The sequence below is a fragment of the Suncus etruscus genome, chromosome X (genome assembly GCF_024139225.1).
Source record: "Suncus etruscus isolate mSunEtr1 chromosome X, mSunEtr1.pri.cur, whole genome shotgun sequence".
Taxonomy (NCBI): domain Eukaryota; kingdom Metazoa; phylum Chordata; class Mammalia; order Eulipotyphla; family Soricidae; genus Suncus; species Suncus etruscus.
This window is the reverse complement of record NC_064868.1, coordinates 112,700,762-112,714,759: the sequence shown is the minus strand read 5'-3', so window position 1 is coordinate 112,714,759 and position 13,998 is coordinate 112,700,762. Positions and strand designations below refer to the sequence as shown.

Genomic DNA, 13,998 nt, shown 5'->3' with positions numbered 1-13,998 from the left:
CAACAAGAATATACTAGACCTGAGGAGAGAAATGGAAGAAAGAGGCCAAGTGGATACATATAGGACACTCCATCCCCAGAAACCTGGATACACATTCTTCTCCAATGTACATGGGACATTCTCCAGGATAGACTACATGCTGGCACATAAAACATACCTCCATAAGATCAAGAGGATAGAAATTTTGCAGGCTACCTTCGCTGACCACAAGGCTCTGAAATTATTTGTGAACTCCAAAGGGACTCAGAAGAAACACTTTAACACCTGGAAGTTAAACAGCCTCATGCTCAATAACCAGTGGGTCCGAGATGAAATCAAGGAGGAAATAAAAAGGTTCCTGGAAACAAATGACAATAAAGACACAAACTCTCAGAACTTATGGGACACAGCAAAAGCAGTACTGAGAGGAAAATTTATAGCTTTGCAAGCACACATCAGGAAGGAAGAAGGAGCTTACCTGAGTAGCTTAATGACACAGCTAATAGAACTAGAAAATGCTCAACAAAAGGACCCAAGAATAGGAAGACAGAAGGAAATAACAAAGCTGAGAGCAGAAATCAACAAAGTGGAAACTCAAAAAACAATCCGAAAGATCAACGAAAGCAGAAGTTGGTTCTTTGAAAAAATAAACAAGATTGATAGACCACTGGCAAACCTAACAAAGAAAGAGAGAGAGAGAAACTTGATAACTCGTATCAGGAATGAAAAAGGAGAGATCACTACTGATATGACAGAGATTCAAAGGGTAATCAGAAACTACTTTGAAAAACTCTACGCCACTAAAAATGAGAACCTGGAAGAAATGGATAAATTCTTGGACTCTTATAATCTTCCACGGTTGAAGGAAGAGGATGTAGCATATCTAAACACCCCCATCACCACTGATGAAATTAAAACAGTAATCAAATGTCTGCCGAAAAACAAAAGCCCAGGTCCAGATGGATTCACTAATGAATTCTATCAAACTTTCCAAGAGGAACTACTGCCAATCTTGGCAAGACTCTTTCATGAAATTGAACAAACAGAAACACTTCCAAATAGCTTTTATGAAGCCAACATCACCTTGATACCTAAACCAGACAGAGACGCTACCAAAAAAGAAAATTACAGACCAATATCACTGATGAATGCAGATGCAAAGATCCTCAACAAAATCCTGGCAAATAGGATTCAATGCCTCGTTAAGAAGATCATCCACTACGATCAAGTAGGTTTCATCCCAGGAATGCAAGGCTGGTTTAACATCCGTAAATCTATCAACATAATACACAACATCAATAACAAGAAAAATAAAAACCACATGATCATATCAATAGATGCAGAGAAAGCATTTGATAAGGTCCAACACCCATTCTTGATCAAAACTCTCAGCAAGATGGGAATGGAAGAAACCTTTCTCAATATAGTGAAGGCCATCTACCACAAGCCAGTGGCAAATATTATCCTCAATGGAGAAAAACTGAAAGCCTTCCCTCTAAATTCTGGCACAAGACAAGGCTGTCCTCTCTCACCACTCCTATTCAACATAGCACTGGAAGTACTTGCTATAGCGATTAGGCAAGAAAAGGATATCAAGGGAATCCAGATAGGAAAGGAAGAAGTCAAGCTCTCACTGTTTGCAGATGACATGATACTCTACTTAGAAAACCCTAAAGACTCTATCAAAAAGCTTCTAGAAACAATAGACTCATATAGCAAGGTGGCAGGCTACAAAATTAACACACAAAAATCAATGGCCTTTCTATATACCAATAGTAATAAGGATGAAATGGACATTAAGAAAACAACCCCATTCACAATAGTACCACACAAACTCAAATATCTTGGAATCAACTTGACTAAATATGTGAAGGACCTATACAAAGAAAACTATAAAACTCTGCTCCAAGAAATAAGAGAGGACACACGGAAATGGAAACACATACCCTGCTCATGGATTGGCAGGATTAACATCATCAAAATGTCAATACTCCCCAAGGCATTATACAGATTTAATGCCATCCCTCTAAAGATACCCATGACATTTTTCAAAGAAGTGGATCAGACACTTTTGAAATTCATTTGGAACAATAAACACCCTCGAATAGCTAAAGCAATCATTGGGAAAAAGAATATGGGAGGAATTACTTTTCCCAACTTTAAACTGTACTACAAAGCAACAGTTATCAAAACAGCATGGTATTGGAATAAGGATAGGTCCTCAGATCAGTGGAATAGGCTTGAATACTCAGAAAATGTTCCCCAGAGATACAACCACCTAATTTTTGATAAAGGAGCAGGAAATCCTAAATGGAGCAGGGAAAGCCTCTTCAACAAGTGGTGTTGGCACAATTGGATAGCCACTTGCAAAAAATTAAACTTAGACCCCCAGCTAACATCATGTACAAAGGTAAAATCCAAATGGATTAAAGACCTCGATATCAGCCCCAAAACCATAAGATATATAGAACAGCACATAGGCAAAACACTACAGGACATTACAGGCATCTTCAAGGAGGAAACTGCACTCTCCAAGCAAGTGAAAGCAGAGATTAACAGATGGGAATATATTAAGCTGAGAAGCTTCTGCACCTCAAAGGAAATAGTGCCCAGGATACAAGAGCCACCCACTGAGTGGGAGAAACTATTCACCCCATACCCATCAGATAAGGGGCTAATCTCCAAAATATACAAGGCACTGACAGAACTTTACAAGAAAAAAACATCTAACCCCATCAAAAAATGGGGAGAAGAAATGAACAGACACTTTGACAAAGAAGAAATACAAATGGCCAAAAGACACATGAAAAAATGTTCCACATCACTAATCATCAGGGAGATGCAAATCAAAACAACGATGAGATACCACCTCACACCCCAGAGAATGGCACACATCACAAAGAATGAGAATAAACAGTGTTGGCGGGGATGTGGAGAGAAAGGAACACTTATCCACTGCTGGTGGGAATGCTGTCTAGTTCAACCTTTATGGAAAGCGATATGGAGATTCCTCCAAAAACTGGAAATCGAGCTCCCATACGATCCAGCTATACCACTCCTAGGAATATACCCTAGGAACACAAAAATACAATACAAAAACCCCTTCCTTACACCTATATTCATTGCAGCTCTATTTACCATAGCAAGACTCTGGAAACAACCAAGATGCCCTTCAACAGACGAATGGCTAAAGAAACTGTGGTACATATACACAATGGAATATTATGCAGCTGTCAGGAGAGATGAAGTCATGAAATTTTCCTATACATGGATGTACATGGAATCTATTATGCTGAGTGAAATAAGTCAGAGAGAGAGAGAAAAACGCAGAATGGTCTCACTCATCTATGGGTTTTAAGAAAAATGAAAGACACCCTTGTAATAATAATTTTCAGACACAAAAGAGAAAAGAGCTGGAAGTTCCAGCTCACCTCAGGAAGCTCACCACAAAGAGTGATGAGTTTAGTTAGAGAAATAACTACATTTTGAACTGTCCTAATATTGAGAATGTATGAGGGAAATGTAGAGCCTGTTTAGGGTACAGGCGGGGGTTGGGTGGGGAGGAGGGTGATTTGGGACTTGGGTGATGGGAATGTTGCACTGGTGATGGGTGGTGTTCCTTTTATGACTGAAACCCAAACACAATCATGTATGTAATCAAGGTGTTTAAATAAAAAAAAATTAAAAAAAAAAACAGTTGGTTTTTTCCCACACTGCAAATCTGTTCGTTATTGAGTTTCAGTCATACAATGTACAACACCTTTTACCAGTGCACATTGACTGGCACCAATGTGCCCAGTTTCCCTCCTACCCTCCCAGACCTGCATCTGAGGCAGTTATTTTTCTTCTCTTGCTCTCTTTCTCTCTTTTCATTTTTCCTTTTAGAAACTGCTTTGCAATAGAAATGCTGAAGGTGTATCATGCCTATCACTTTATCTCTTTTCATTACCCAAGTTTTGTTCAAAGTGACCATTTTCAACTATTATTGTCATAGTGGTTCTTTCTCTGCCCTAACTGTACTCTCCTGCTATTTGTGACAAGCTTCCTACTGTGGACTGGTCCTCCTGGCCCTTATCTCTATTGTCTCTGGATACTATTACTATATTATCTTATTTTTTACATCTCACAAATGAGTAGAACCATTTTATGTCTGTCCCTCTTCCTCCAACTCATTTCTCTCCATATATATTTACATGCTCCATATCCATCCATGTATAAGCAAATTTCATAACTTCACTTTTTCTAACAGCTGCATAGTATTTCTTTGTGAAGATGTACCAGTTTCTTTAGCCACTCATCTGTTCTTGAGCACTTGGGTTGTTTCCAGATTCTGGCCATTGTGAATAGTGCTGTGATGAACATAGGAATGCAGAGGACTTTTATGTGTTGTGTTTCCCTAAAGACATGTCTATTTTACCCATACTATTTAACTTTTTTGTATGAGAGACTCTATATTGGGATAGATTGAACAAATCCACATATAGTACCCGCCTTGTAAAGGCATGTAAGGTTCATTCTACAACCCTGAAAATTGACCCACATTTCAACTTGAGATATATTCTCTTGGATTGTACCCCTTTGGTGAGCGAAATCCATGTTCTCTCTTAAAGATGTATCTCTCTTTTCTTTCTCTTCACATTTAAGTAAATATCTTTAAATAAAACTATTTTACTTCACTAGAAAAAAATGCATAGCGACTTTAAAGCAATATTTACCACTACTTTCCTGGTGATATGCCAAAAGATTTCCAGTGACATTTGTATAACATTACCTTATTTCACATTTACATTATTTTATTGCATGTAGTTTTATGCATATTGCTTTTGGACATGGACAAATTTAGTAAAGAAATAGCTATAAAAATAAATATTATCTAAATAATATTTTGTTATGTGGATCAAATATAAGTTACTAGAGAAATCTGTGAAGGAATAAAATTTGAGAATGCTGTTTTGAGATTAGTATAAGGAAGTCAGCACATGTTTCAATGACCCAGGATCAATACTAATCTGTTGTATTAACTTCCTATGGCCATTTATTATTTGTCAGTTATAAGTTCTTTTTCTGCTGGATAGCATCAAACCTTCCACATATTCCATTCAGTTGTAGATAATGCAATTTGGAAAGTAAAACTTTCCATAACATATTCTTTGGTAAATTTCTTGTCCTCTAATCTTCACATTCTAGCATTTTATTTGTATGCCTTTTTCAATTGCCTTTTTATAGCATAAACTTCCCCCCAGACAGCATAATCACTGATGAGTTTTCTCATTTATACTACCATTTTCATTCTTTATGAAAAGTCTTAGCCTTTTTTCTCCTCTGCAATCGCCCAATATGCATACACACAGACACACAAACTCACACTCTTGTGCATGCATTTAAACTCCTTCGGAATGGCTGACTGGTCCTTTTCTGTTTTACTAATCCAGCACTTTTATTCAATCAGCTGACTGTAATATGATATAAAAATGGTCAATTCTAAGAGATTATGTAAGTTCTAATTGAGATGACTAGAAAATAATTTAACAGATTTTACTACTGCTATGTGTTTACAAGAAAAATGAATGTCTTTTATCAAAACTAATAGAAGATACCTTCTGGGAGGTATAACATTTTCGAAAGACAATTTCTATGGCATGCCACTCACTTAATTCCCAACACATCTGAAATTAGGTTACCATGGAACAACTATAATTTGTTCATGAGATTCACACACAGGAGTGCTTCATTCCACTAGCACCACAGCAAACTGAATTGGTTGAGTAGTATATGGTGCCGGGAGTAGATGGGATCAAGCAGTGCTGAGAATTAAACTCAGCCCTGCACAATGCTGGGTATGCCCTCAACCACTTGAGCTATCTACCAAGCTCAACAGTATTTTTTGGCAGAGAAAGGAAGCAAGGAAGGTAAAGAAATGTTGAAACTATGTATTCTCTTTGAAAAAATGGAAAGAAAATTCTTTTTCATAAAGAGGACATGCCCATAAAATGAATGAAGGAAGATGGTAAATAAAAACCAGGATCTTCCACTATTTCTCTTCCCAGCCCCTGATTCTCAAAGTATGTAAATCAAAGGAAAACAGGTTAAGGTGTACAGCAAAGTGTTTTCTGGACTCAAAGCAAGATCAATCTGTATGCATAGATTCTTTTTTGGCACTGATGTTGAATATCCAAATATGGAGATACTTAGGTCTGCAAATAACCTAATCTGCATACCAGATGGATCTAATGGGAAAAAAGCATAGACACTTTTTCACACACATATTTTTTAATGTGAGCATGGAAAAACAGATGCTTTTGTTCTCAAAGGGACTGTGGGCCTCTCTTGAGTAGTCTTGTAGAGTAACTTAAATTTTCTAAAATTATGAAAAAATGCATACATTAAGCATTAAATTGGAAAAGAAATGGCTTTTCTGACTTATTTTAATGGCTCAATGATACAGTCCCCAATTTGATAGATAACTGGATGGGGGTGTCAATAAAGGGAAGTCTTCCCAATGTGTAGACTATGGTTCATTGTCTTCTTTAACAAATAATTTAATGCTGTTCTATATACAGAGCTCAGTGGATTGGTGTGTAGGAGCCTTTTCATCTGCAAATAAAATGCATTTATGTTTCACAGAATGAAGATTATGACATTTTTCTTTCAGACTTTATTCCCAGAGATAAAAGCAAATTTCCTTAAAACTATTAATTTTATTTATTTTTCACACATTTTCTTTACTATGTTTATCATGCCTGCCATCCTATCAAGCCATCCATCATCTGCAAAAATATCTTACAAAAGCAAAATAAATAGAGAACATGGATTTGAGAACCTTCCTTAAATTTCACAGTAGACTATAAAACTGCCTTTATAATTGAAGTTCTGAAACTAATTCAAAAAGAGCTATTATAATTACTGTAAAAGCAAAGTTGAATATTCTGTTGGTTACCAGAGTCATTAAAGAACTTAGGGGACAATTTATGCCTTGTTCATCTATAACAGATGGAAAGAATAAAGATTTAGGACTCACTGAACAAGAACTGCTCCCATTAACTAGCTCTTTTGTGCACCATATTGCACACAACCTCCCACCCCACCCTTACTCCCACAAGCCCTGCAACAAAAATTTACACAAAAGAAAAGAGCAAGAGAAAAGCATCACCAATTTTGCAACAAGGCCACACTTAGTTCACATCAGTAGAATTATTGCTCTCCCATATATGTAAAATTTCAAGAGAACTGAAGTGTACTAGGACTTTAAGCATTTCTAATGGAAACCATCCATAAAATGTATTACTTATGCTCCTGGATTTTTCAGGAGATATTACTGAATGCAATAATGCATGTCTTGATGACTCAGGCATTCACAATGAACATCCATGAGTATACTGTGCAGTAGTTCAATGCCTACTCTTTTTTTTTGATACCCAATTTCTTCTTTAAATCAGTTCCTATATTGCTAAAATGTATCTTTCTAATATCACCCCTTTTAATTTATCACTTTTCATTTACTGAAAACTAGAAAACTAAGATTGGTAGTAACTATTAAAAATAAGGATGAAGAAATAATTAAGGCCTTTGAAAAGCAGCCTCGTGACACCTAAAGGCACTTGTCCTTAGATAACTTTGCCATCTTTTCCAGTCTAGGCTAAGTTTTGAAAAGGATAGAGAGCTGATAGAGAGCTACCTTCAGATAAGTCAGCTCATTCTGGAGAAAAAAATCATTTGACCATGATTAAAGCATGATTAAAACTTTGATATTTTCTGAACATGAGGAACAATGTCTTAGCAAATGACCATTTTTGGTTACCTTCCCATACTTTTATAACCATGACTATTTACATATTGTATATACTAAACACTTTTGTAGATGTTAGTTACCCGACTTTATCTTGATAATATTTCTTACATAGGAAGGGTCGGGTCCATTTTCTCACATTACAGACAAGGAAATGGAAGCTAGAGAAAGTTGAGTAATTTTACACAAGGAAATAATGAGTATATGACCAGCTTATCCTACTAGATAGTATTTAGGGAGAATCAACTTCTCAAAGCATTAAAGGGGTTGGAGAGATAATACCTGAGGTAAGGTGCTTGCCTTGCACATGCCAGACAATGATTAGATGCCTCAGCATCCCATATCGTCTTCTAAGCACTATCAGGAGTAATTCCCGAGTTACAGAACCATGAGTAACCACTGAGCATCATTGGTTATGACTCAAAAACCAAACCAAGGCATTCAACAAAAACGCTTTTATTGCTCCCTCTCACCTTTCAGATTCCTATGTTCAAAAAAATACTAACTTGACTCTTGTGAAAATAATTTACTCTATTTCCTTTGAACGTGTTTCTTTATTTCTTTCTAGATCCTGAACCATGATCTTAGGAATCTTGCTCAGTTTTCTGGCAGAACTGAAAACCTTCTGATTTTATTATGTAGTAGGTTTTCCTTAAATTAAAAAATGCAACAAATGTATGGTCCCAACTTGCCACTGAAAGTTAACAAATGCCACCAGAAAGGATGTTTCTCACTAACGGACATTGACGAATACATCCCAGCAGATACCTAACAGCTCATTGTATGTCACAGCAGCGCGAGAAATCACCTCCTCAAGACATTCATTAAGCTTTCATTTCCTCCATAAATAATCAGTCATAAATGAGGCTCATATTTTAAACTAATAGAAATCAGCTCACACATCCTCACTTTGTCTACTCACCCTTCTCTCTGCATGTGAATTGACTTGAAAACTTTAAATGCCTGCATAAGATATTTAGGTATTAGACAAGTAGCTCCATGTCTCTTGATTTAACTTCATGTTCTCCAAAAAGCCTTTCCTGTTCCTTTCAGCAGGCCTTAACTTAGGTTCTCATCTTCTCCATGAACTTAGAGCAATTATTGCTATTTGACATCTAACACATATTAAGACATCATTTCCTGTATTGATACAAATATGAGTATTAGAAGCAAGTAGACAAATGCTCTAATTCACATTGTATTACTTCCTACCTGTGTGGCCTTAGAAAAATTACTTAAGCCGTCTTTGGCTCATCTATGAAATGAAACTAATGATGTTTAATAAGCTAAGTTGTTCTAAGCAATAAATAGGTATAAAGCACATAACACAGTGCTTAAAATATGCTTGGTACTAGATTAAGGATAAACACCATTATTATCATTGTTTTACAGCCTATTTAATATAGTTCCAGGTTGATATCTACAACTTGACCTCTTCCTAAGTTGTATCTAAATCTTTTGATAACCTACCCAAAAAGAAATTTTTTATGGATCTTGGGCTTAATAATCCCTTACTAACACGGGGCTTTTTCCAAGAATTTAGACCAAATAGGGTAGTCATACTTTTGTATTGTTTTCTTAAAGATAAATTTCTAAAATAATATTGGCATTAGATCTGTACAAAATCTATGTAGTTCTTTCTCTGGTTGTCTTTAACCTGTATATTATGGCCTCTACATTCCCACTACCTATCTGTAGCAAGCATTTACTTTGCATATAATCATTATGCTATAAAATGGCATTTTACAAAATCAAATCATTAAAAGTTTTTTTCTACTTAGCTATTTAAAAAAGCTATTATTGGGTATTCAGTCCAAAACTTCCAACATCTGACCTATACATTTGGCTGGAAAATTAAATCCACTTACATATTTTGAAGTAGTAATGTACCCTGTAAAGCTTAGTATAATAGAATGTTACTCAGAAAATTTAAGCTATGAGTCAGGTCATAAAACAGGGTTTCCAGTCTCAACACTACTGACAATTTTAGCCAGGTAATTGTTGAGAGAGAGATAGTACTTTTCATTATAGGATATACTTAGCAGCATTCCTGGCCTCTACTTACTAGATGCTAGTAGTATTTTTCCCATCCATCACAACAAAAAATGTCTTCAGGCATTGCTAAATGTCCCCTAGGGGAATATGCCCCCTGCCACTGCCTGAAGGCATCATCTTCAGCACCAAAAGATGTACATCTGGTCACAAGCCTTTTGTATTGTGGCAAGAAAGGGAAGGCAAGCATTTAAGAGAAATTTTCAATAAGCAAAAGCAACCTCTATTAACCTGAAAATTCCATTAGCCCCATTCCTTGAGTGTTCAATTCCCTAAGCATTCCAGATAACAGTAAAAAATGTACCTTACATTCTGTTTTCTAATTTGTATGTGAAATTCTGCCAATTTTCCATCTCAACGGCTAAGTACAGAAATCCAGTTCATGGGTAGGGGGTAATCATCTCCATCATTTTTGCTAGCTATTTTAAGTGACAATGATGCTAGTGACCTGAAAATTTAGAGAGCATTTTTCTCCCTTGTTTTTTGACATTTTTAGCTTTGTCATTAGCAATTTCCCCTGCATTCTCTGCCTGATATTTAAATGTAACAAAAAGAAATCTGCTACAGTTAACTATGATTTTGCTGTACATAAAAGACTCAATATTGAGTTGATCGTTTCAAGGTAATTTACTCTAACTATCCCCTTGATTGTGCAATTGAATGCTTTTCTTCTTTCTGCAGGTTGTGATTCTGGGAAAACATTCAAGAGGTTATCACTACATGCTTGCTAACCTGGTAAGAACAAGAGAGTTTATATTTCCTAGGGCAATGTATTCCATTTAGTTTGTGTCATTTATAATCATCAAATAAGAAATATGTGAAGTACCTAATGTGTTCTCTAGACACTTGGAAAAACCAGTTTAGTAAATACCAAAACCTGAATGCAATACTCTTGTATTCAATTATACTGTCACTATTTTAAATGTAAAGTTCATATTCTCTCCATATTTAGAAATAAAAATGTGATATTGATAATTCATTTATTATCCCTAGATTCCATTTCTTTGAAATATAATATATTTACCCAGGATTCAAATGTAAAACTAGGACATGAGGACATTGAAAACTTACTCCTCATTTAAATAAAACTTTCCCTAATTTTATCGGTGCAAAGTGTTTGTGAAAAGCAGTACTGGATTTATTTTTCTAGAAGGAAACCACTATCAAATGTCTTCAAACAAAATGCCAGAGTAGATTTGGCTATGAACGCTGAGACTATCAAAATTATATACATCATAAAGCTCAGCTCAAATATTTAACTTCAAACTTTCCAGGCCTTTAAAACTTCTGTCATTCTATAAACAAGGTGCTGAGGACAAAATGAAAATGGTGCTGCTCAAGTATAATAGCATCAAAAACCCTAAGTATGGGAAATAGGGAGATTATATGGAGGATTGAGGTTCTTTCCTTGCACAGAGAGAACTACAGTTCCATCTCTGCCACCATATACAGTCTCCCAAGCATTGCCAAGAGTGATCCCTGACCACAGAAACAAGAATAAGCCCTAAGACTCTCATTCACTGCTGGTGAGGATATAGATTGATCCAGCATTTTTGAAAAACAATATGATTATTCCATAAAAAAATTGAGCTTCCATAAAATCGAGCAATACCACTTAGTAATATACCCTAGGAACCCAAAAAATACAGAAAAGCCCTCTGCAATCCTGTGTTCACTATTTGCAATGGCCAGCATATGGAAACAACCCAGTGCCCAAGAACAGATAAGTGGCTAAAGAAACTGTGGTACAAAATGAAATACTATGCAACTGGTATTTTAGTTATTAAGAAAAGTAAGTCATGAAATTTGCTTATACATGGTTGTATATGGAGAGTTTTATGAGTGGAATGAGTGAAATATAAGAACAAAAAGATAGTATGGTAATAGTATCAAGAAACAATAGAGATTTAGGCCATGAGGACCAGTCCATGTTAGGAAGCTTGCCACAGACATTGAGCAGTGCATTTAGGGTAGAGAAGGGACCACTAAGACAATGATAATTGGAACTGATCACACTGAACAAGAACTGGGTGCTGAACAACGATAAAGTGATAGGCATGGTACCCCTTCATTAATAATATTGCAAGCCACAGTGTCTAAAAAGGGGGGAAAGGATAGAGAGAGAGTAAAATTTCTGCCCCAGAGGCAGGAAGGAGGAAGAGGGAGGGAAACTGGGGGTATTAGTGACATGAAATGTATACTGGTCAATGATGTTCTACATTGTAAAACTGAAACCCAATCACGAACAACTTTGTAACTATGGTATTTAAATAAAGGGAGAAATAAAAAAGAATAAGCCCTGTGAACTTGGATGTGTGGGCTGAAAAGTAAATAAACTAAAAAAATCTATATACAAATCTTTCAGTACAGCTGTGCTAAATGATATAATGAGTTAGAGACTAGTTAACAACATAGTCTGTTGGAAATCATTTTCTTTGATTAAATGATACTGTGTTATATGATGAACTGTGAGACAACCAAAATTCTTTTGATGAAGACTTAACTTCCAGTGCTTCAGAAAGTGTCTTCACTTATTTGAAAATAAGACCCTTAAAGCGGTGATTGATTTCAAATGTGCCTTATATAAATTAGACTGGTTCTTACTAGAAGAGGAAATTTGGGAACAAGAAACGACAAAACTTAATTTATCAACTTAACTACAATAGATACATACATATAAGATACATACCTAGCATGCCCCAGACTGAGTTTGATTTCCAATACAACATAGTCCTCTAAAATATTGCGGAGCACACCCCTGGAAATCCCCAAGCACATTCAGGTGTGACGCTGGAGGCCTCTAGAATAGCTGGAATGGCCCGATAATCCCTGGCACTGAAGGATCTCAGCATCATGCATCCTCAGGCTCTTGCTTCTGAGAGTAGCCAATGGGATTATCAGGTGTCCTGAGCATTGCTTGGGAGGCCTCAAAAAGTGGAAATTTGGACAACAGAGATCACATCAGGGATGTACAATCACAATAAAATAAAATGAAGTCAAAGTAAGAAAGTGATCATGGCAAGCCACACAGAGAGGCATCAGATGACATCAAACCTGCTGAAATTACCTTCCACTTCTACCCTTCAATATTGTGAAAATTTTATTTCTTTTCTTCTTTTTTCATTTTTTAATATATACTTTATTTAAACAACTTGATTACATACATGATTGTGTTTAGGTTTCAGAAATGTAAAGAACACCACCCATCACCAGTGCAACATTCCCATCTCCAATGTCCCAAGTCTCCCTGCTCCCCACCCTACCCCCACCTGTACTCTAGACAGGCTTTCTATTTCCCTCATACATTCTCATTGTTAGGATAGTTCACAATGTAGTTATTTCTCTAACTAAACTCATCCCTGTTTGTGGTGAGCTTCATGAAGTGGGCTGTAACTTCCAGCCATCCTCTCTTTTGTGTCTGCAAATTATTATTGCAAGAATGTCTTTCATTTTTCTTAAAACCCATAAATGAGTGAGACCATTCTGTGTCTTTCTCTCTCTCTGACTTATTTCACTCAGCATAATAGATTCCATGTACATACATGTATAGGAAAATTTCACGACTTCATCTCTCCTGACAGCTGCATAATATTCCATTGTGTATATGTACCACAGTTTCTTTAGCCATTCGTCTGTTGAAGGGTATCTTGGTTGTTTCCAGAGTCTTGCTATGGTAACTAGTGCTGCAATGAATAGAGGTGTAAGGAAGGGATTTTTGTATTGTATTTTTGTGTTCCTAGGGTATATTCCTAGAAGTGGATCGTATGGGAGCTCGATTTCCAGTTTTTGGAGTAATCTCCATATTGCTTTCCATAAAGGTTGAACTAGACAGCATTCCGACCAGCAGTGGATAAGAGTTTCTTTCTCTCCACATCCCCGCCAACACTGCTTGTTTTCATTCTTTGTGATGTGTGCCAATCTCTGTGGTGTGAGGTGGTACCTCATAGTTGTTTTGATTTGTATCTCCCTGATGTTTAGTGATGTGGAGCATTTTTTCATGTGTCTTTTGGCCATTTGTATTTCTTCTTTGTCAAAGTGTCTGTCCATTTCTTCTCCCCATTTTTTGATGGGATTAGATTTTTTTTCTTGTAAAGTTCTGTCAGTGCCTTGTATATTTTGGAGATTAGCCTCTTATCTGATAGGTATTGGGGTGAAAATTTTCTATTACTTAAACCAATCAA

The 13,998-nt window shown here is 36.2% G+C and overlaps 1 protein-coding gene across 5 annotated transcripts in view; it reads left to right on the top strand.

Annotated features, from left to right (window-relative positions):
• The window catches only part of GRIA3 (glutamate ionotropic receptor AMPA type subunit 3), a 378,184-nt gene that overhangs the window by 226,647 nt on the left and 137,539 nt on the right, over nucleotides 1-13,998 (top strand). For all 5 annotated transcript variants that reach the window (XM_049767079.1, XM_049767080.1, XM_049767076.1 and 2 more), the window contains one exon: nucleotides 10,499-10,552. In XM_049767079.1, the coding sequence (XP_049623036.1) occupies nucleotides 10,499-10,552 (54 nt within the window). The remainder of the gene's footprint in view (nucleotides 1-10,498; nucleotides 10,553-13,998) is intronic.